This window comes from Artemia franciscana, chromosome 16 (assembly GCF_032884065.1).
Source record: "Artemia franciscana chromosome 16, ASM3288406v1, whole genome shotgun sequence".
Lineage (NCBI taxonomy): Eukaryota > Metazoa > Arthropoda > Branchiopoda > Anostraca > Artemiidae > Artemia > Artemia franciscana.
In genome coordinates this window covers 14,970,275-14,993,380 of record NC_088878.1, presented here as the reverse complement: position 1 = coordinate 14,993,380, position 23,106 = coordinate 14,970,275, and the positions used below count along the sequence as shown (strand labels likewise).

General features: G+C 36.8%; 2 protein-coding genes across 2 annotated transcripts in view; one reads left to right on the top strand and one right to left on the bottom strand.

The window, feature by feature from the left end:
- Positions 1-2,199: 2,199 nt before the first annotated feature.
- The window catches only part of LOC136037115 (transmembrane protein 126A-like), a 41,313-nt gene continuing 20,406 nt past the window's right edge, over positions 2,200-23,106 (top strand). The window contains exons 1-3 of the mRNA XM_065719586.1: positions 2,200-2,247; positions 16,252-16,385; positions 22,757-22,928. Of these exons, the coding sequence (XP_065575658.1) occupies positions 16,276-16,385; positions 22,757-22,928 (282 nt within the window). The 5' untranslated portion in view covers positions 2,200-2,247; positions 16,252-16,275. The remainder of the gene's footprint in view (positions 2,248-16,251; positions 16,386-22,756; positions 22,929-23,106) is intronic.
- On the bottom strand, positions 8,519-9,505 carry LOC136036774 (uncharacterized). The gene has a single exon (XM_065719100.1). It carries the CDS (start codon positions 9,503-9,505, stop codon positions 8,519-8,521), a length of 987 nt encoding a protein of 328 aa, XP_065575172.1.

Here is a 23,106-nt window from a genome sequence, read left to right as displayed (position 1 = left end):
GCGTAAAGAGCGAGGGATTGCGGAGGGGACAACCCATTTCAATATACGGAGTAATTTCTGTTCGTTTTAAGTTTCAATGTCGCTCCTTACTTTCAGCTTAAAAAATTAGTTTTTTTTATTTAATATAAAACCAAAGGCAATAAAGTTTTAGAGCGTAATTCAGTCTTATTTTTTTTTCTTAATTTGAAAACAGTTTTGAGGTTTTGTCCGTAATATCAGTAATAATCGTTTTCAACTATGGGTTCCAATCCCGTACTCTGGCTCTAAAACCTCCTCTATTAAAAACTTGATTAACTAAGCGGATCCAAGCCCTACTTGAGCCTGAAAATGAAGCTATAGCCAATTTTAGCTCCCAAATTTTTTTGCAGCAAAATTTCATTTTGAACTTGCCCCGAAAACTGAAAACTTGTCCCCGAAAACTCCCCAAATATTAAAACCGTCCCTGAATTTGAGATTCGAAAGTAAAAGCCCTTTAACTAGTAATTCGTAAAATTTCAAAAGTTGTTCATGTGATTAACGTAGGAAAAATTTTTCTTGACATTTAAAAGACCATCTCTAAATATCTTTTCTAAGCACCGATAGATGATTCAGTGAATATTTATTAGATATGTTGCATGAAAGCAAATTGACCGAACTAGAGGTCCTCTCCCAATTACACAAAATTGATGTAATTGCTGTAACAGAGGTCCAGGCACAGCACCCTGAACTTTTAAAAATCAATAACTACTCCCATTACATAAAAACTCATCCTCATGACCACCCCCTAGGTAAAAAGGAAAGCGGAACAATATTATTTGTAGGTAGCTATCTCTTCCCTAAATTAATTCATACTCCCAACTTTTCAGATTATGATGAAATCATTTGGGTAAGTGTGAGACCCAAAGTTTTGTCTCGCCCTTTTAATTTAATTTTTTTTTTGCTACTTTTATTCCCCGAATCAAAACGCAGCATAAAGACAGTAGGTTTTTTTTCAGCAGCTACATAGTAGTGCCGACTTAGTCCTCTGTAAATTCACAAACGCTGGTATATTCCTAGTAGGCGACGCCAATGACCTAAAGTTAAATTCAGTCTGTAGTTCCCTCAATTTAAAACAAATAGTACAGATACCAACAACCAAAGGAAATACTACTCTTGATCGGATTTGCACGAATATGCACACTTTCTATAGCTCACCTGTTCCTTTGCCACCTTTAGCAAAAAGCTACCATTTTTGCTTATTAATGCTCTTTCCAACTTTAATCATACATTTTCTGTTACCCAATTCTCTTATCGTCCAATTTCCAATGAAGGCCTCTTTGAGTTTGGATCTTGGATTACTATTGAAAACTGGCTAGCTCTTAAGGGGAGTAATGACATTAATGTTAAAATGTCTTACTTCCAAAATCTGATTAAAACCAAATACTTAGAATCCTTCCCTGAATAAAAAGTAAAACCATGCTCTAATGACACACCTAACATTACTAGTCAGTCAAAAAAGCTGATTAGGCTTAAAATTAATCTTTTTCAGAATGGGAAACATCTGAAGCTATCTCACTGCATAAACATATAAAAAAGAAATATGTAAATCTGCTTCTGCATATTACAAATGGTAAGTCAAGTTGTTTTCTACTAAGCCAAAACAGTGGTACAAAAGTGTAAAAAAAACAATAGCTAAAAGCTCATATGGCACTTGTGACGAGCCAAGAAGAGCTAAGAATCAAGGGTTCATATGGTATGAGCTCTAACAAAATTTTAAGAATCAATAGATTGATTTAAAAGGAAAATCAGAGGCTTAATGCCGGTCAGGATTTAAAATAAGAGCTCTGAGTCACGATGTCCTTCTAAATATCAAAATTCATTAAGATCCGATCACCCACTCGTAAGTTATAAATACCTAATTTTTTCTAATTTTTCCTCTCCCTTTAGCCCCCCCCCCAGATGGTCGAATCTGGGGAAACGCCTTTATCAAGTCAATTTGTGCAGCTCACTGACACGCCTACCAATTTTCATCGTCCTAGCACGTCCAGAAGCACCAAACTCGCCAAATCACTGAACCCCTCCCCCCAAACTCCCCCAAAGAGAGCGAATCCGGTAGGGTTATTTCAATCACGTATCAAGGACATTTGCTTATTCTATCCACCAAGCTTCATCCCGATTCCTCCACTCCAAGTGTTTTACAATATTTCCCGTCCCTGAATTTGAGATTCGAAAGTAAAAGCCCTTTAACTAGTAATTCGTAAAATTTCAAAAGTTGTTCATGTGATTAACGTAGGAAAAATTTTTCTTGACGTTTAAAAGACCATCTCTAAATATCTTTTCTAAGCACCGATAGATGATTCAGTGAATATTTATTAGATATGTTGCATAACTGCTAGAATAATAGCCATGAAGCTTCCAGGAAGAGGCTGGATATGGAGCACTAATTAGGGCTAGGCTAAGATCTTAGGCCTAGCCTATTATTTATAGTTAAAAAGAAACAGAAATATGTGTCAAGGTATTTGCTTTGAGAGCCACTTGGAGAGGAAAACATGTTAAGAAAACAACTCTTACATTTCAATATGCAGAATAGGTCAATCCTAACCTAGGCTAGTTGACATATTTAGCATGCAGCCCCAGTATACTTTACCCCACCCCCTAATATACAGATGGTAGCTTCAGCATTTTTATTGGGGGAGGGGGAAGAGCTACATCTGGGCAGTCAAGAGGCATGGGCTATAGCCTATATTAATTTTTATCTAAATTATTTTGAGGGGGCAAATGTCCCCTCCAAAAAATAACACCACCGTCAATGTGAAAACATATAGCCCAAATTATATATTTTCAATGCATTCTGCCATCCATAACTTGTTTTGGTAAAATTCTAGTTTAGCTACTTTTTGCATTTTCAGAACTAAAGGCAGAGAAAAAGCAACTAGTAACTGAAAATTAAGGTAAAATGTTGTTTTGTCAAAATTTCAATAGGCATAGACCTGTCATGTAGGCAAATTTCAGGGGCTCTAGAGGGAGAAGGAATGGAGGTGGGCACTTTAAAATACCTTCCCAGGACATACTCTGGCCTGTGGACCCATCCCTGAAAGTTTCACTTTCCTAACCTAAACCCTTTCCGAGATAGCATGAAGTCAATTAACTAGAATTCTACCATATTTTGAAGTACCTATCTCCACTCCTTCTCATTCTAGGTGGCAGTGACTTTTGATCACCTTTAAAAGTCTTTGTGTTGTGAAAGTGAAAGCTTACAAAAAAAAACAGTAAGCAATTGAGAAAAGCTAGGTAAAACCAAACCCTTATATCTTGCTATCAAAGAGGAATTGGGAAGCATTGTATATATCAGAGAAAAGCTAAAAATCTAAGCTATACATCAATATGATTATTATTAAAATGGTTTAAGATCAAATACTTGAAATTATTAGTTTATTGACTTTCCTACAAGGACCTCTTTTGTAAATACAAATTATCCTATTTTGATGTTTATATCCTTTTAGTGTTTCAGTTTTATTCATATATTAACTGAAATCTGACTTTCTCTTGATTCTAAAAATGTAACTTTTATTGCTTCATATTTATTCTATAAATCATAAATCTTAAATGTAATTTTTTGTTTTGAGATGCTTGTAAAAACAGAGACCACATTTTTGATTTATGCTGAAAAATCATTATTGAAAATTTGACCAAGATGGTGGGGTTCTTGTTACTGCCCTCATATTGCATCATGCTGTAGTAAAATAGAGGTGGTCCAAAAACCCATTGCTATTTTTCAGGAATGCCAAAGAAAACTGGTCATTCTTAAAAGTTTACCCTATGAAAAAAATGTTTTCAGATTCATAACTTTGCTCAGTCCTGATTTATGTGATTTCCAAGATATGCAAATATATTTCCTAAAGTTAGAAAAAAAACTCATAGATATGGCTTAAAATGCTAGTCAAATAAAAGGAATTGTATTTTCAGAACTAAAACAAAAGAAAAAGAAAGTGATAACTGAAAATTAAGGGTCAATTCATAGCAAATACCCCTTTCCAAAATATCAAATTTAGCTAAACTAGAATTTTACACATGTTTTCCCTGTTTTTGTTTCATTACAGTTGATTCAATTTACAGGTACATGGATAAAAACAACTGAGACACATTGGGAGAATAGATAAGAAATACATAATTAGGGCTATATATTTGAAAATAATGGCATATTGGGGATAAAGTATAGCAAGGCTGCATGCAAAATGTGTTAACTATGATTGTTCTGCATATTATGGATTAAGAATTGTTTTCTGAAGATAGGATATACATAATTTTGGCTATATATTTGCACATGAGGGGGGAGATGGTGGTGGTGGGGGTTAAGTATTGCAAGGCTGCATACAAAATATGTTAACTATGATTTATTCTGCATATTATGAAGTAAGAATTCTTTTTCTTAATGTGTTACCTTCTCTCCAGTTAGTTCTCTTGGCAAATACTGGTATCTATACAAAATAGGGGCTATTTAAAAGGGAACACTATAAAATCCTGAAATAACTTAAAAAAAATCTTAAAAAAATTTACTAATATAAATCCTTAAAATGCTTCAATAGACCTATACTTCACCTGCCAAAAATACAGCCCAGATTATATTTTTCCCATGCATATTTCCATTCCTTGCTTACATAACTATTGAACAAGTATTATAGCATGCCTACTCAACCAAATAACAGTAAATACTTATAATAACAGAGTATTCAGATAGCTAAGAAACAAACTTACCTTTGCAATCACAATTTCATCCTGAATCCAAATATGACGTTTATTTTCATTGCAAGTTCAATCTTAAGCCCTCTACAAACCTTCAAAGATGATACATTTTTCTCTTTTTTAGACAGTGTTTGTATCAATTTTACTAAAACTGGTTTATCTGTAAATTGAATTGATGTTGGCAAATTAAGAATCAATAAATACATAGGAAATGTATAATATGGCCTGTATATTTGGTTAAGGTTGGGAAGGATAGGTCAGATTTGGTTATACTGAAATTGAATTTGCAAAAGAAATAAATGTCATATTTAGATTCAGGATGAAATTCTGATTATAGAGGTAACTTTGTTTCTTAGCTGTAGCGTTTTACCAATTATATGATTTATTTAAACCCAGGCATCTAGAACAAAAGTCATTATATAGCAACAGCAAGCAGTTAATATCAAATAAGCAAAAGCAAAGCAAGCAGGCATATCATTATTTAACATGCATAATATTACATCCTCCTTCTTCCCTAGAAGAAGATTCTAATCACTTACTGGCAGTGGAGACTCAACTGTTAGTACTATTACTAACGTCTCCAAGAGAAGGCGCTAGGCTTGCTTCTCTTCACTTTTTACAGACACAAAACAAACTAGAGAACTCCTCATATAGCACTGACTTAACACGCACTCAAGAGAAGGCGCTTGGCTCACTTCTCACCAGGTATTATAAACACTATGTACAGACTTCAACTTCTCTTCTTTTGAGATTTTTGTTGGTAAGTTCACAAGTTCAGTTTGATTGGTGGCTTACTCTGCCTCCTGTACCTTGATTTAGTTACTGGTATAACCACTGGTACTCCCTCCTTGGGTGGGCTTGGGCTACTGGTAGTATGGAGCAGGGCTGTTCTGTCAAGTGAGGGAATGTCTGATGATGTGGTAAACAGTGTTTTGTCTGCACGAGTTAGGTCCGACGCTGGGGGGATCGCAGTAGGAGTAACTGCATCGCTTCCAGTGCATTTTACTGGACTACGTCTGTTCTGTACTGGCGTTGATGGCTGTGCATTTGATATGTGTTTCCGATTCCTCTGTAGAATTGTTCCAGCTTCAGTTTTGATATGGTATGATCTAGGGCGTGCTGCTGGTGCTATGATGCTGGCGGTGCTCCACTGGCCATCAGTTTGTTTCTGGAAGGTCACTGTGTCTCCCAAGTGGATTGTAGGCCTAGACTTGGCTTGTTTGTTGAAGTATCGTTTCTGTCTTGACTGGGCCTCTTCCCGCTTCAGCAGGTACTTTTTAGTTGGAACCACCTGCTTCTGCAGGTGCTTTTCTGTGCAAGGTAAGGTGGAGCGTAATTGGCGGCTCATTAGCAGTTGTGCAGGGGCAGCGTAGTTGTCTACGGGTGTATTTCTGTATTCCAGTAGACCCAGATACGGGTCATCTCCACCTTCACTTGCCTTGGTGAAGATGTCCTTGCAAATGTGGACAGCCTTTTCTACCAGTCCATTGGACTGCGGGTAGATAGGGCTGGAGGTCTTGTGCCTTATGCCCCATTCATTGATGAACCATTCAAACTCTGCAGATGAGTATTGTGTTCCGTTGTCTGAGATGATGGTGTGGGGGATCCCATGTCGAGCAAAATGTGCTTTTAGTTTACTGATGACTTCTTTGGATGTCACGTTTTTCAACAGGTCGACTTCAAAGAAGCGGCTGTGGTAATCGACTGTTATAAGATATTTTGCTTCATTCCAATCAAATATGTCTGAGGCTACCTGCTGCCATGGTACTAATGGGATCTGGGAGTTCATGAGAGGCTCTTTCTGGTTGTTACGGCTATGTTTCTGGCAAGTGGGACAGTTTGTGATTAGCGTTTCAATATCACCATTCATCTTTGGCCAGTAGACAAGCATCCTGGCGCGTTGCTTTGTCTTTTCCATACCAAGGTGGGAGACGTGAAGTTGCTTGAGGATTTGGGGTCGCATCTTCCTTGGGATAACGATCCTTTCGCCTTTAAATATGATGCCATTCATGTATGACAGCTTGTGTTGAAGGTTCCAGTATGCAAGGAGATCCGTGGCACATTGCTTTCTGGTGTTGGGCCAACCACCTTGTATGGCTTCTCTGAGATGAATCAGGTGCTCATCTTCCTTGGTATGAAGTCGTATTTCCTCGAGCCTTGCATCGCTAACAGGAAGTACGCGTGCAATCTGGTGGACATACACCTCGATTTCTCTATGGAGCTTCTCGTCAATGTCAGGTAGGTGCAGCCTTGATAAAGTGTCTGCGACTGCGATTTCTGTCCCTGGTCTGTAACTGAACTCTAGGTCATAGGGTTGAATCTGAAGCATCATTCGTTGAGCTCTGGCAGGTGCTTTTTGAAGTGGATTTCGTAGGATGGTTTCAAGTGGGCGGTGGTCTGTGGTTACTTTTACATGCCTGCCATATATGAAATGATGGAAGTACTTGCAACCGAAGACTATTGCGTATAATTCCTTTTCAAGCTGTGAGTATTTCTGTTCAGCTTTGCTAAGGGAGTGTGATGCATATGCGACAACGTTGCCGTTTGACGAGATGTATGCTCCTAGACCATGTGACGATGTGTCCACAGTGAGGTCAATGGACTTGCATGAGTGGTCAAAGTATGCTAAGTTTGAGACTGTTGAGTGTTTGATGTTTTGGAGGGCTTCATCATGCTCCTTGGCCCACTTGAACTCGGTGGCTTTACTGAGGTCATGCAGGGTTTTATTCTGTGTTGATAAGTTTGGGATGTATTTTGCAAGATAGTTTAACATACCCAACAGAGTTGCAAGTTCTTCTGAGTTTGATGGTGTAGGCATGTTGTTAATAGCTTCGAGTTTGTCAGGATCTGGCTGCATTCCTTGTTCACTAATCACATGTCCGAAATATGTCACACTTGTCACACAAAAGCTGCATTTCGCTTTGTTGAACTTGATACCTTTTGCTCTGGCTGTCTCAAGTACAGCTACTAATCGCTTATTGTGTTCCTCAAGGGTTGAACCAAAAACCAGAAGATCATCAATGATGACAGCAAACCCGTCTAATCCCTCGAGAGCCTCTTCCATTCTTCTTTGGAATTCATCCTGGGCAGAGATGATGCCAAACGGCATCCGTTTAAAACGGTATCTGCCAAAGATGGTATTGAATGTTGTTAAGTCTGCAGATTCATCATCCAAGACTAGCGACCAATACCCCGACCTTGCATCCAGTTTGCTCAAGTATTTTACCCCATGGAGTCTGGATGTTACGTCTTCCAGGGAGGGAATAGGGTAGAATGGTCTTCTGATTGACTTGTTCAAATCTACAGGGTCAATGCAAATTCTTAAACTGCCATCCTTTTTTTCTACAGCGACCATCGAATTCACCCAGTCAGTTGGTTTAGAGACTTTTTCAATTATTCCTTGTTCTTCCATCCGTTTAAGTTCTGCTTCTAACTTTCCTCGAAGTGATGAGGGAATTCTTCTTGCTGGGTATGCTGTAGGGACTGCATCGTCCTTCAGATGCAGATGGCACCCTCCATCCAATTTTCCTATTCCTTGGAAGACATCATTGTAGCTACTGATTATGTCATCCATTTTTGTCTTGTCGATTGCATGCATGTCCTTGCATATGCTTTTCTCAACTTTACTGACATTCAGTACAAGTTTTACAATATTCAGGTCAATGCTTGACCGGAATCCGAGAATTGGCACTGAATCCGTTTCAACAATAAAGAATGGTAGGGTTTCAGCCTTGCTTGATTTGTGCTTGCAGCTCAGCTTGCATACACCTCTCACAGGAATTTTGGATCCACAGTAGCTTGTGAGTTTCTGAGAACTTTATTTCAGTGATGGCGGATGTGGTAAGGCGTCAAAATACTTGGCAGGTAGAATGTTAGCTTGTGCCCCTGTATTGACCTTGAATTTGACAGGTAAGGAGTGGTTCATCTCCAGTATAATAAGGGCTTCATCTCTGCTCTTATTGGTGTTGTTCTCTATGGCATATAAGAAGACATCCTCATCTTCGTCACTATTGTCGGCTGGGCTCTCCTTGTATTCAATCACCACATTCACTGATTTGTTGCTTTTGCACACACGTGCAAAATGATTTGGCTTTTTGCACTTCGCACAGATTTTTCCCTTTGCAGGACAAGTGTGGCTAGGTGAGTATACTCCTCCACAGAAATAGCATTCCTTTGTTTTTCTAGATGACACAGATGCATCTTCGTATTTTCTGACTGGATATTTGTACTTCTGGACAGCATCAATTTCTTTCTTGATTTGTTGTGGTTCTTGTACTTCAAATGTTCTTAGCTGTGCCTGGGTTGTTTGGTAAGAACGGCATTTGTCAACAGCTAGTGCCAAAGTTAGGGTATCACCTTCCAGAAGAAGTCTTTCTCTAATTTTAGGGTCTCTGATGCCACTAACTATTTTGTCCCAAACCATTTCATCAGCGCTATCATAGTTGCAAGCCTTTACCAGGATTTTCAGTTCTGTGATGTATTTCTCTACACTTTCTCCTTCACACTGGTCACGTTTCTGGAATATATATCGAGCAAATACACTGTTGGTGACTGGTGCAGCATATTCGCGGAATTTCTGCAGGTAAGTTTCTACATTGTTTGTTTCTGCAGCAGTGAGTGGGAAGGTGTTGAATATCTGGCGCCCTTTTTCTCCTGCCCAGATGAGAAGGTAAGCACATTTGCTTTCTGCCGTCTTTCCAGACAGGGGTCCCAGAAACATCAGTTTGGCATGCTCTTCAAAGCGTTTCCATTCATCGCCAAGGTAAGCTGAATCCCAATCAATACTTGGTGGCTTTGCTTCCATCTTCTGACACCATGTAGCGTTTTACCAATTATATGATTTATTTAAACCCAGGCATCTAGAACAAAAGTCATTATATAGCAACAGCAAGCAGTTAATATCAAATAAGCAAAAGCAAAGCAAGCAGGCATATCATTATTTAACATGCATAATATTACATTAGCTATCTAAATACTCTGTTAATATAAATAGTAAACCAGATAACCCCCTCTTTACCAAGCACTCAAGCCAGCAGCATACAAGAGGCCACTCAAATAAGCTGCTGAAATATCTAGTTAATACAAAAACATGGCAAGATTTGCCCTCTGAGTATGCTGTCAACAAGGGGAATAGCTTTCATACAGAAATTGTGATTTCACCCACAACTGTGTCCTTTAAGTCCAGACTTGACAAGGAATATTGTCAAAAGTCATTGAAATATGAGTGGGACTGCCCATCCCAGTCAAACACCTACAGCCAACCTTATTATAAGACTTTTTTGCTGGTAGGTTGATGGCACTTTGTCATACCCAACCATCTTGCATACTCTATCCAAAGTTGTGCAGTGGTGTCAGCTTTAAAAAACTGAAGAATAGTCATCACAGGTCATACCTAACTTGTGGTCACCATTACCCTGAAGGCTTAAATTGCATCTCTCATTCAGATCTCTCTTACATCATGTCACTGGATCCTTACACAATGACAAAATGTCACCATTCTCAACACTAAACACAACATTTCCAGTATGGACCATAATTTTGCTCCAAAGTGCAAATTAAGGTAAGGTAAAGAAGCAACATTGAAAAAAAATAATGAAAAAATGGAGGAATGTGTGGGAAACAAATAAATTGGGCTCTATAGTTGCACATCAGGGAAAGGATGGGGGTGAAGTAAAGAGAGGCGTTTTTAGGAATTATATAGGCCTAATCAGAATATTATGATTTGTTTAAATTTGTTTTCATAATTTTGTTGTATTTTATTCTTAATAGGCCAAATTATGCATTATTACCCAAAAATTTAGTCTAATAAAACTATGCTTGGTAGAGTATATGCCAAAATTAGGAGCCATCAAGAAAGAAACATGCTAAGAAAATAATTCTTACTTCATAATAAGTGCAATAATTGTAGGTAACATATTTTGACTATAGCTACAACATACTTTACCCCCCCCCCCTTGAATATTCAAATATAGCCTATAGCCCAAATTATGTATTTCCCTTGTGTTTTGCTGTTTCTTATTTCTGACACAATTGATTCAATTTACAGATCAAGGGTTGAAACAAGAGGATTGTTTTTCTTTTGCATGTATGGCATGGGAAATATACACTTTGGGTAACATACTTGCACATTTGGGTGGGTTAAAAATAAAGTATAGTGGAGCTGCAGTCAAAATGCATTAACGACTATTATTCTGCATATTTTTAAGTAAAAAATGTTTTTCTAACATGTTTCCTTCTCAATAGCCCCTAATATAGGCTTATACCCTTTGCTAAATTAGCCTGGTGTGGCTTTTGGTAGTGCTTTCCAAATTAAGTAATATAATGCAACATTACACTAAATAACAGTGGTTTGCTAACAACAACCAAATTATTATTTTTATAATAAATTCATATTTTTATTGAAATAACTGCAAGTAAAGAAATCCCATCACATCTATTTTTTTTATATACAAATCAAATAGAACTTTCCAATTCTCATAATTTTGACCTAAATGCTCATAATAACCTCTGCAACCCTGTCTTATCCAATGATTTCATGCTTAACAGAATAGAAAAATCCTTCCTTAAGTGTGGCTGTGTGCTTTAATAGTTCATTTCAGAATATGTTTGTGGACATTTTACATTAAAATCACAAGGCTGACATCTATCACAAGAGTTGAAAAAGCTTGTTTATTTTGATATAAATGGATTGTTGAAGGAACTAGATATTAAGCATGAACCATCAAAATGGTGGATTTTTGTAGATTCTTTGAAATATAGCTTAAAAACTGTAAATATTTTAAAAATGCTTTTTCCACAATTAAGTGAAGCTAATTGTTCAAACTTAATAGTTCATTTCAGAATATGTTTGTGGACATTTTACATTAAAATCACAAGGCTGACATCTATCACAAGAGTTGAAAAAAGCTTGTTTATTTTGATATAAATGGATTGTTTAAGGAACTAGATATTAAGCATGAACCATCAAAATGGTGGATTTTTGTAGATTCTTTGAAATATAGCTTAAAGACTAAAAATTTTAAAAATGCTTTTTCCACAATTAAGTGAAGTTAGGCTTAAAGAAGGCATTTCTATTTGGCAAGAAATCAGAAATAATTGATTTGCATTTCTGCTTTTGAAGGGCTCTTAAATCTAAAGGAATTATCAGCTTGGAAATCATTTGTGAAAGTAGTAAAAGGAATTTTTAGACAACATATTTTGAGAGATAAAAGTTATAAATCTAGATAGAAGAGCTTCTTAAGTCTTATGGAGTTTAAAATGTCACTCAGAATTCACTTTTTACATTCATTTCCCCAAAAATCTTGGTATGGTTAGTGATGACTCTGGAGAAAGATTCCAAGAGGTCATTAGGACTCGAGAAACTTGATATCAAAGTCATTGAGAACTAGCAATGTTGGGTGACAATTACTGGCTTATAGAAAAAAAAAGAAAGTGATATTGTTTTATCGTATTAAATTTTTGTTTAATTGTTTGGTCTTTTAATTTTTTTAAGTATGTATATCAATTGCAGTTATATTTCTTGGTAAATTAATGGTAATAATATAATTAAAAATAGTGTTTTTAAAATGCCTTTTGAGCTTCTTTCAATATAATACTGGACTATTGGCAAGATAGTCATATCAAAAAACTGATTGTATTAAACCTGCAATACTATTATTTTTTAAATTCTTTGCTGAAAAATTAATTAAAGACAGCTAATTCCATTTTTATTTGGAAATAAGTAAAAATTTGTCAACCTGTTTAGCTAGTTAATTAACTAATTAATCTAATCTGAAACTGTAGATGTTGTGATAAATAGACCATTTAGTGTGATGGCTAATTTTCATGGACCACAGACTTCCAAACCATCTTGTACAAGTTTGATAACAGAATGCTTTCCAGGTTTATTCCCTGGATTCGTTTCATGCATTTTCCAAAGACCAGCTTAGTCCGCCCAATCATCATCGGTAACAAACTGTAATAAAGAGCAACCCGGCTCAATAGTAACCAAAATTCTATAAAACGGAATTTTGATACCAATAGTTACATCAAAAGAAACACATTTTAATGCTGATTTTAAACATATAAGTTTCATCAAGATTATACTTACTCATCAAAAGTTACGTGCCTGAAAAAAATTGCCTTATTTGAAAATACGGTGAAACACCCCCTAAAAGTCATAGAATCTTAACAAAAGTCACGCCATCAGACTCAGCATATCAGAGAACCCTACTGTAAAAGTTTCAAGCTCTTATATACAAAAATGTGGAATTTTGTATTTTTTGCCAGAAGAGATCATGCATGTGTGTTTATTTATTTATTTTTTATCGTTTATTTTCTTTTTCCAGGGGATGCTCATATCGACCCAGTGGTCCTAGAATGTTGCAAGAGGGCTCATTCTAACGGAAATTAAAAGTTGTAAAAAATTGTAGGGCACCTAGGTCCCCAAAGTCACCGGATCAAAATTTTGAGATAGCCACGCTGTTCAACTTATTCAAAAACCTAACAAATAAGTCTTTGGGGACGACTCAATCCCCAACAGTCCCTGGGGGAGGTGCTGCAAGTTATAAACTTTGACCATTGTTTACATTCAATAATGGTTATTATGAAGTGTACAGACGTTTTCAGGGGGACTTTTTTGATTTAAGGTGGGAGTAGGTCGAGGAGGGGATTACGTGGGAGGATCTTTCCATGGATGAATTTATTGTGAGGTAGAAGAATTTCCATGAAGGGGGCGCAGGATTTTCTAAAAACTTTCACCTGGAAATAATGAGTAGCATTAAAACTTAAAACGAACATAAAATATTATGTATATAGCATAAAGGGGTTCGTCTCCTCCACAATACCTTGCTCTTTACACTAAAGTATATTTAGTAATTTCAACTACTTATTCTATGGCGTTTGTGATTCAGGGGTTATTCTTAAAGATTTGGGATAAAATTCAAGCTTTAGTGTAAAAAGTGAGGTATTGACGAGAAGGAAAAATCCCCTCATATAGGGGAGACCGGGGCGCCTTCGGTCACGGGGTGCCTCCGGTCACCCCCAATAACTCATTTTGAGTTTACGTATTTTTATGCTAGATGGCACTGGGGAGGTTGTTTATCCAAGGCGGACGTCCGAAGAAAATTTCCCTCAGTTAGCTTCAGCCAGTTTAGCTGGAGAGAGTTTCGTACCATTTTTTTTGCGAAAAGTAAGTTTCTCTACTTCTGTTTGAACCTAGCCTTCCCCTTCTGTTTGGCATGGATTTCGATGATTAAATTTGTATACACATAGAAATGATAGGACTAGAAGATAGTGGTATTTCTAAGGAGAAATCTTTCTCTGTTTTCGGGTCAGAAAATAAGTTTGACAAAATGGCGGCTGGGGCACCTTCGGTCAGTCCACGACGGGGCACCTTCGGTCGCTGACCGGAGGCACCCCAACCTGATGAATAACGTAACCTTACCAGTTTTAAGTTAAAGATAGGTCTCTCTACAATTCAATTGTGGTTAACATTGATGCTCCCAGCATAGAACTAAAGTAAGGTGTACCAAAAGAGTTTGTTACTTTCAGAACGAGAGAAGGGCAGTGATATTCCGCTGCATCAGCGAGTGTGTCCAAAAGAAATGAAGCCTGTAAATGACGCGCTCGGGCCACAGTGCATTTTCTTTGACGCTTGTTGGGTCGTGCTATTAAGTTCCACGAACTTATTACGCCGGAAATAAGTTCGTTTGTGTCTTCTCTTTTACTGTAGGTCATTTTTACACTGCCAAATTCGGTAAGTCTTAATTTCATTGTTTCTTCCAGATCATTGGTTATGGTTCGGAACAGAGTTCCAAAACGCCCGAAGGGTGTGTCAGATGAGGCTATGAACATTGCTGTTTCCAAAGTTTTGAAGGACAAAGCTTCAATTCGTAGTACTGCAACAGCTTTCGGAATACCGAAATCAACCCTTATCGACAACGTTCGCCGAGCAAAAGAACTACGCGAGCAAGAGCAAGGGGGCATACCAGTGCCTATTCAAGCTGGGGTCTCTAATTCTGGAACCTCTAGTGGTGGCACATTCAATAGTGCTTTTCTTCCGACAAGAAAAGAGAGATTGTCAACTGCAAAAGTTTTCACGGCCAATGAAGAGGGCCAGCTTGCTGTTTATTTGAAACATTGTTCGAAAGTCCATTATGGTATGACCCTGATGCAAACACGAAAGTTTGCATATGATTATGCAAAAAGACTAGATAAGAAAGTTCCTCACAACTGGGAAGAAGCACAGATGGCTGGGCCAGACTGGATGAAGGGCTTTATGATAAGGCAAGGTGATTTGTCTCTCAGAAAGCCAGAGAAAACTAGCTTAGCTCGCAGCTCGAGCTTCAATCGTGCTAATGTTGACAGATTCCTTGACAACTTGGAGGCTGTCCTGCACAAATACAAATTCACAGGAGAAAGCATTTGGAACTGTGACGAAACGGGGGTCACAACTGTACTTGACAGCCCCAAGGTGATAGCACAAACCGGTACCAAGCAGGTTGGTCAGGTTACCACAGCTGAAAGGGGTGAACTTGTTACTGTTTGTTGCTTTGTCAATGCTATTGGTGGAACCGTGCCACCAGTCTTCGTATTCCCCAGAGCAAAGTTCAAGGATCATATGATGTTTGGGGCCCCTGCAGGAAGTCTCGGCCTAGCCCAAACAACTGGTTGGATGACTGCAACATTGTTTTACGAGGCAATACAGCATTTCAAGAAACAAGTTCGATGTTCCAAGGACAGCCCGGTCCTCTTGTTGCTCGATAACCATGAGAGCCACATCGGTCTTGACGTTATCATGTACGCCCGTGCAAATGGCATTGTTTTACTATCCTTCCCACCCCACTGCAGTCATCGTCTTCAGCCTCTAGATATTACTATCTATGGACCACTGAAGTCTGCTTTGAAAAGAGCATTTCATGATTGGATGACTTCAAATCCGTTTCAGAGGATCCAGATCACCCATATTGCCCAGCTTGTAGTAAATGCTTATCCAAATGCACTGACCATGAACAACATCATTTCTGGGTTTTCGAAGCCTGGCATTTGGCCCTTCAACCGCAATGCTTTTTCTGATGAGGATTTTTATGCTGCGTCTGTCAGCGACCGTCCTAAGGCAGAGCCGTGCCCATCAGCAACAGAGAGAAACCCACCAGTATCGGATCTACTAGATCCTTGTCCGTCACCGTCAACTGCACCGGCAACACCAGCTGCAGAGATTCGTTACTCTAATGCTTTGACCCCCGAAGATGTCCGACCGTATCCAAAGGCATTGCTAAGGAAACAGAGCAATAGGGGCGGAAGGAAAAAGGGTGCATCGAGAGTTTTGACAGACACACCAGAGAAAGATAAAATTGAAGCTGCTATGATGGCTAAGAAAGCAAAGCAAGATGAGAAAGATGCAAAAGCAAAAGCAAGATTGCTGAAAAAAATATGAAGAAGCCAACAAGTCAAATGAAAAGCAAGCTTTAAGTTTTAATGTCACTTCTTACTTGCAGTTAAAAAAATTAGTTTTTTTTTTTATTTAATTCTTATGTAGACTCAATTTACTAAACCACAATTTTGTTTCAGACATAGTAAGTTTGCATCCAAACTATGGCTGTATTTAAGGGAACTGTACCGAAAGGAGCTGTTGTTCTGACTGAGGAGGAGGCGGCATCAAGACAGATAGCTCTGATTAAGGATTGGCAGCCAGTAGAAGAAGTGCAAGTATTTTATAATAGTTTTACATAAAAGTTTAAAGAAGCCTAATGAAGATATGACATAATCTAAAACTTTTTTTGTGTGCAGTGGGGAGGATTGTGGCCATCAGCCCTCCCAAAGTTCTCTTGAATTTCTAGAGATTCTTATTGAAATTAGAAATGTGTTTTTTAAATTATTGCCCCCCAAAAAATTATTGCATATATGCATAAGGAGGAAGAAGATTAGGGATCCTAGCATATGGTGATGTTTATGGAAAAAGATATGACTCACAGATGACATAAAAGTTAAATAATGAATGAATATTTATATGGTAATGAGTGAATACTTATAAGTAATAAAAATAAATGAAAAAGGAGTATTTTGAACCTCTATATTTATATGGTAATGAATGAATACTTATAAGTAATAAATATGAATGAAAAAAGGAATATTTTGACCCTCTTCCTAGTGATTACAGCTGGCAGTTCCTTGGTATTATTTTGGATATACTTGCCCTCATATTATGTCTTATCTTAGCCTAAATACCTAAACGAAGGGGGCTGGGTAACTCATCGGATGTAACTGGTTCAAAGGAAGCCCCCACCCCTATCAAAAGAAGCAATGAAAATAGGGACATGATAATGTTTTTTTTTTATTTCTACAGTATCCTCTCCTCATTCAGGAATATTATTGTGCTTGCCCTCCCCCTGCTTTGAAGAAAAACTGTGTTAACATGGAATAAAATGGGTACCAAATTTTTATTTACTTCTATTTTGTTGTATCAAATAGAAAAACAAGTTTTTTTTAACTGAAATTACGTGACGTTAAAATTCGAAACGAACAGAGATTATTCCGTATATGAAAGGTTGCCTCCTTGTCAATATCTTGCTCTTTACGCTAAAGCTTTTAGTACTTTTAAAAAAAGCTTCCTACTCTAATTAAACAACCCCTGTGTTTAGCTGCCAATTTTAAGAATTGGGACAAACAGTCAAAGTTAGTGCAAAGAGCATGGTATTGAGGAGGGGGGCAACCCATCATACATGGAATAATCTCCATTCGTTTTGAGTTTTAATGTTGCTCCTTACTTTCAGTTAAAAATAAAGCTTGTTTTTTTATATTTAATTTCTGTTTGTTTTTAAAATAATGCAGGTAAATCTGGCTCAGCCTCCATAAAATTTACCCTTCCCCCCATGGAAACTTCTCTTTTAAAATTTCATCTAGCGTAAAGTACACCCCCTGTCAAGTTCCCTCCAGACAGTTCCCGGAAAATCAAAACTTGTGGATAATAGCCTTCAGATAATTCCTTTGGAACATCTCCACAGGCAAAATTGAGTTGACAAAGATATTGTAAGACAATTAACAAGAATTTCGTATGGGAATTTTGTCAAATCCCCCAGTGAAAAGTTTTCTCTGGATCTTTCTTCCCGCTAATTTTCTTCAAAGTATCATTTGAGTTGTTTTCTAAAACCTAAAGTACGGAATGAAATCTACAATTCCTCCCGTGTTGCTGCAGGTTTGGCTTTCCAGAGTTTTAATTTCCCAATATCTTACATTTAGATGACACTTAGACAGATTCAGCAAAATTCTTCTTTTTTTGCTGTTGCATACTCTTGGAATGACTTCTTTTCTTCAAAAACCCTAACTTAAGATGGAATCAATTCATTTCAAAAATTTTCCTTGAATATTCAAAGGGAACCTCGGCTATCTTGGCATACCAACATGATCTTTATAATTGGGTCTTGTTCTTGGGATGCTGTGGCTACCCTTATGGCTAGATGGACCAGCTTTTGTGTTTATTCATGGCCTTTTATCTTTGTGAATTTGACACTTTTCTAGTCAGAAAGCCTTCAATAGCTTGTAATCCAATACCTTCTGCAGCTATTAATGTCTCTGCTATTTTAAGTGAACTCTCATGGATTTTTGTGTTATCTTCCTTTTGTTCTTGAACACCTATTCATATATTAGTGTCGGTGTACTGGCAAACACAAAGAAGATTCGTCAGATGACACTTTGTAATTTTCTTGTCATTTTTTAAGAATCAAGCATCGCCCAAGGAAGCCTATCCCGGAGTATATTCCTAATAAGTGGGTTCAATATGACCAGTAGAACCTCCCAAATTGCTTGCGAAGTTTTTTCCTTAGGGATCTGAAAATAAAGGTTTTGTCCACTGAAACCGGGTATATACATGGCAGGACATGCTCAGTCGCTGTAAGGGTATTATCCTTTCATTGCTATCCAATTATTTTTTATAGTCAGGAGTGTAGCTACCGTATTTTTATTGGGTGGCAAGAGGGGTTCCTATTGAAGTTGTTACTATTCAAGTGGTAAGGAAGAAAAGCAACTATTTAACAAACATGCTTCTTGGTGAATTTAAAACCATTACGCAATATATTATTAACAATAAAAACACATTAAAAAATCATAAATATAAGTGCTGGTGCTTGGTTTTTATTAAAATTGTCAGCAATAAAGCTACTGCATACGGCAGTAAAATAATGTAAACAAGCTTCCGGGTGGGTGAAGGTGAATTTCGTATACATTCGGCTTTTTTTTTTAGCCAGATCCACCACCAATATGGCAGTACATACTCCCCTCCACTTTCCCCAACCCACAGGTCCAGCACAGGATACTCAATCTCATAACTACCAAGCCTTATTCCATTAGCCCCGAGTACTGGGCTGTTCATTCACTCGTTTTTTTTTTAATGGATTTTGACTCTGTAAGACTTAATTTGTTGTACTAAAAGTTTTAATATACGTGATTTATTGAATAACTACTTATTACTTTTTTCTCATTAAATTAATTTTTTTGTGGTTTCGTCGATTTGTATTGATAAATAGCATTGCCACATAAAACCAAAACAAAAATCATAGGGAGCGCGATAGCGCTGTATAAGTAAAGATGGAAGACAAGTCAAGGTATTACCACATATTATTTAACATTAAATTGTGACATATTCCCCACATTTAAATAGCGACTGTATTTCAAATTTGAAGTATTTAAAAAAAAACAAAGTTGGAATTATTAACTTATCCGTTGGGTATTGTTTGGCAAAGAATATTGAGAAAATCAGAAAAAATCTTGGCATCATCGTGGCAGAAACCTTAAATTAATTAAAAGTGCCAGGGGCATTAACTGGAAGGGAAAATTTTCTAATAGAGTTTGAATATTACCTTCCCCTTTGTTAAAAAACAAAGAAATTCTATAAAAATTACCAAAAGTTTTCTTTTGTGAATCAAGGTATGGGGGAGGGGAGGGGTATGCATTTCCAGTGGAGGTTACACTGAATATTCGTTTTTATATGTATAATTCCTTTTACAAGCAAAGCTTCGTTTTCTAGTGCTGCATGATAAAACTGATAACAATAGAAAAAGAGAATGGGTTGGTACCGCTTATACGTACACATAAATTTCTAAATTGGGAGAAAAATGTACATGTTTTTTTTAATTCACTTTATTCTATTCTAAGCTGACATTTCGTACAGCTTGCTGATGCAGAGATAAAACTCCCACAAGTAATGATGTCGTTGTGCGAGATGCTACTAATTTCAATCATAATTCTTAGCACATTTTTGTCTTTTTGGAGCTGGTTAAAAATAATCAAACAATTCGTGGTAACGAACTGTAGTAAGGAGCGACCCGGCTCAATAGTAAACGAAACTCTAAAAAATGGAATTAGGATAATAAGAGATGCATTAGAAGAATCAGATTTTTATGCTGATTTTAAATATATAAGTTTCATCAAATTTAGTCTTTGTCATCAAAAGTTACGAGCCTGAGAAAATTTGCCTTATTTAGGAAAATAAGGGGGAAACACCCCCTGAAAGTCATAGGATGTTAACGAAAATCACACCATCGTATTCAGCGTATCAGAGAACCTTATTGTAGAATTTCAAGCTCTTATATACATAAATGTGGAACTTCGTATTTTTTGCCAGAAGGTCGATCATGGGTGCGTGTGTATTTTTTTGTTTTTATATATTTATTTTTTTCCTGGGGCCATCGTATCGACCAATTGGTCCTAGAATGGTGCAAGAAGGCTCATTCTAACGGAAATTAGAAGATCTAGTGTCCTTTTGAAGCGATCAAAAATACTGGATGGCACCTAGGCCCCCTCCTACGCTCATTTTACCCAAAGTCAACGGATCAAAATTTTTAGATAGCCAGTTTGTTCAGCATAGTCGAAAAACATAATAACTATGTCTTTGGGGATGACTTACTCCCCCACAGTCCCAGGGGGAGGGGCTGCAAGTTACAAACCTTGACCAGTGTTTATGTACAGTAATGGTTATTTTGAAGTGTACAGGCGTTTTCAGGTTTTTTGTTGGGGGGAGGGTTTAGGGGACGTGGCTACGTGGGAAGATCTTTGCTTGGAGGAATTTGTCATGGGGGAGGAGAAATTCAATGAAGGGGGCGCAGGATTTTCTAGCATTATTATAAAAAAACAATGAAAAAATAAATATGAAAAAGTTTTTTCAACTGAAAGTAAGGAGCGGCATTAACACTTAAAACGAACAGAGATTATTACGCATATGAGGGGTTCTTCTCCTCATAAATACCTTGCTCTTTACGCTAAAGTATTTTTAGTAATTGCAACTATTTATTCTACGGCCTTTGTGATTCAAGGGTCATTCTTAAAGAATCGGGACAAAATTTAAGCTTTAGTGTAAAGAGCGAGGTATTGACGAGGGGATAAACCCCCTCATATACATAATAAAAATACACAAATATAGAAGTTCGTTACGTAAGTTAATTCTTAAGTTACGTATATTTTTTACTAATCAGAACGTTCGTTAAAAATTAAAAGTTTTAGTTACCTTTTTAAGTAATTGAAAAATTGGAGGGCAACTAGGCCTCCTCCTCCAATGTCGTCTGATCAAAACTAAGAGAAAGCCATTTAGCAAAAAAAAGAATTAATATGCAAATTTAATTTTGATTATTTATGTTCGGAGAGCCACAATCAAACACGCATTAATTCAAAAACGTTCAGAAATAAAATATAAAAAAATAGTTTTTTTTTACTGAAAGTAAGGAGCGACATTAAAACTTAAACCGAACAGGAATTACTCCATGTAGGAAAGGGACTGTTCCCCTCTCAACGCCCCGCTATTTACGCTAAAGTTTTTTACTGTTTAATAAAGTAGAATAGAGAGTCAAACTTTAGCGTGAAGAACGGGGTGTTGAGAAGGGAACAGCCCCTTTCCTACACGGAGTAATTTCTGTTCGTTTTAAGTTTTAATGTCGCTCCCTACTTTCAGTTAAAAAACTAGTTTTTTTTATATTTAATATTTAAAAAAGCGAAAATAGCAATAAGTGAGCATAGTATCATGCATAGACGCAATTCTACGTTTATGGGTTGGTATGTGAATTGGAAACGCAAGGAATCGGACTTTATCAGCGCTTATTAGGCATTTCAACTAGAAATAAGAAAATTTGGAGCAATATTGGATTTTCATTTAGATACTGGAAATAAAAATTAAAACAATTATATAATTCCTCGAGCAGGTTCTCTCTACCATGTTCCATGGCCAAACTGCAACCAATTTGAGCTATCTAGTTATAGTATGAATATCGTTATATAAAGAAATAACCCTTATTTTCTTCTTCAAAGATTTCTTTTTCAGTAAGTAAATTATATTCTCTGTATATCTACCTTCTTATCCTTCAATGATTCTATTTCTGTCCCATTTGCAGATTTAGACAGTTTATTCATTTCCGCTTTTAAAAATTTTAAAACAAGAGAATGTAATCTTGAATTGATAGTTTTTAGGAATTAAAAGTACCTTAAATATCAGGAAAAATTTACTTTAGCGAATGAGGTGAAACAGGAACCATAAAACATTTTTCAATTTTGCCATTGACTAGGCTCACCTTTTTAGTTGATGAATGGGAAAACTATATTAAAGAATATATTATGAAGCGTAATGGACCCATATTTTTCTCGTTTTACTTATATTAAAAACGAACATGGATTAATAAAAAAAATGTTTGTTCAAAGTAAAGACTGAATTTAACACTTAAAACGAGCAACAGTTCTAAAGCTACTTAATAAACTATAGTTTTTTCCAAATTATTGGGAGGGGGCAACGGCCCCCCCAGCAACGTATATATAAATATTTACTGAATATTTCGAATATTGTCAAATATCATTTATGGAGGGGGATGCCTAACCCCAGTATCATATCATTTATGAAGGGGAGAAACTATTTGTGGAGAGACTGGATCCTAATTCTCCTAATCCAATGCCTAAAACCTCTGTTTATTTTTTATAGTAGATGTATCTTCTTACACAGTTTTGTCAAGCAGCAAACCTACCGCTTAGGAAAAAAACTGAACATATTTGTGCCATTTTTGTGTTGGTTTGTAAATATGTGTATATTATGACTTATTTGTAGGTTCTTTTTGAAGAACGGCTCCATTATTTCTGGGCTTTGTACACTGCCTGCTGGAGCGTATTTAATAAATGTTATGAGAAAAGCAATGAAAGTTGGCAAATATGGAAAGATTACTACAACTGTAGCAGGCCTTGCCATGCCTATGTGTTGTACGGCGCTATTACATCACCTGGTACACTCCTTTACTCTTATTGATTTTTGATCTTATAGTTTAGGTCAGGAATAAAATTTCTAATTAAAATTATTTTTAAAACAAAATATTAAATTAAACAAACATTAAATATAAATATAGCCCAGTAGGGATTATTAATTTGATGGAGTATCTATCGTTATGCGCAAAACGGAAAGAA

Coding starts and splice junctions, on each gene's coding strand:
- LOC136036774 (XM_065719100.1), bottom strand. CDS start 9,505: ATGGAAGCAAAGCCACCAAGTATTGATTGGGATTCAGCTTACCTTGGC.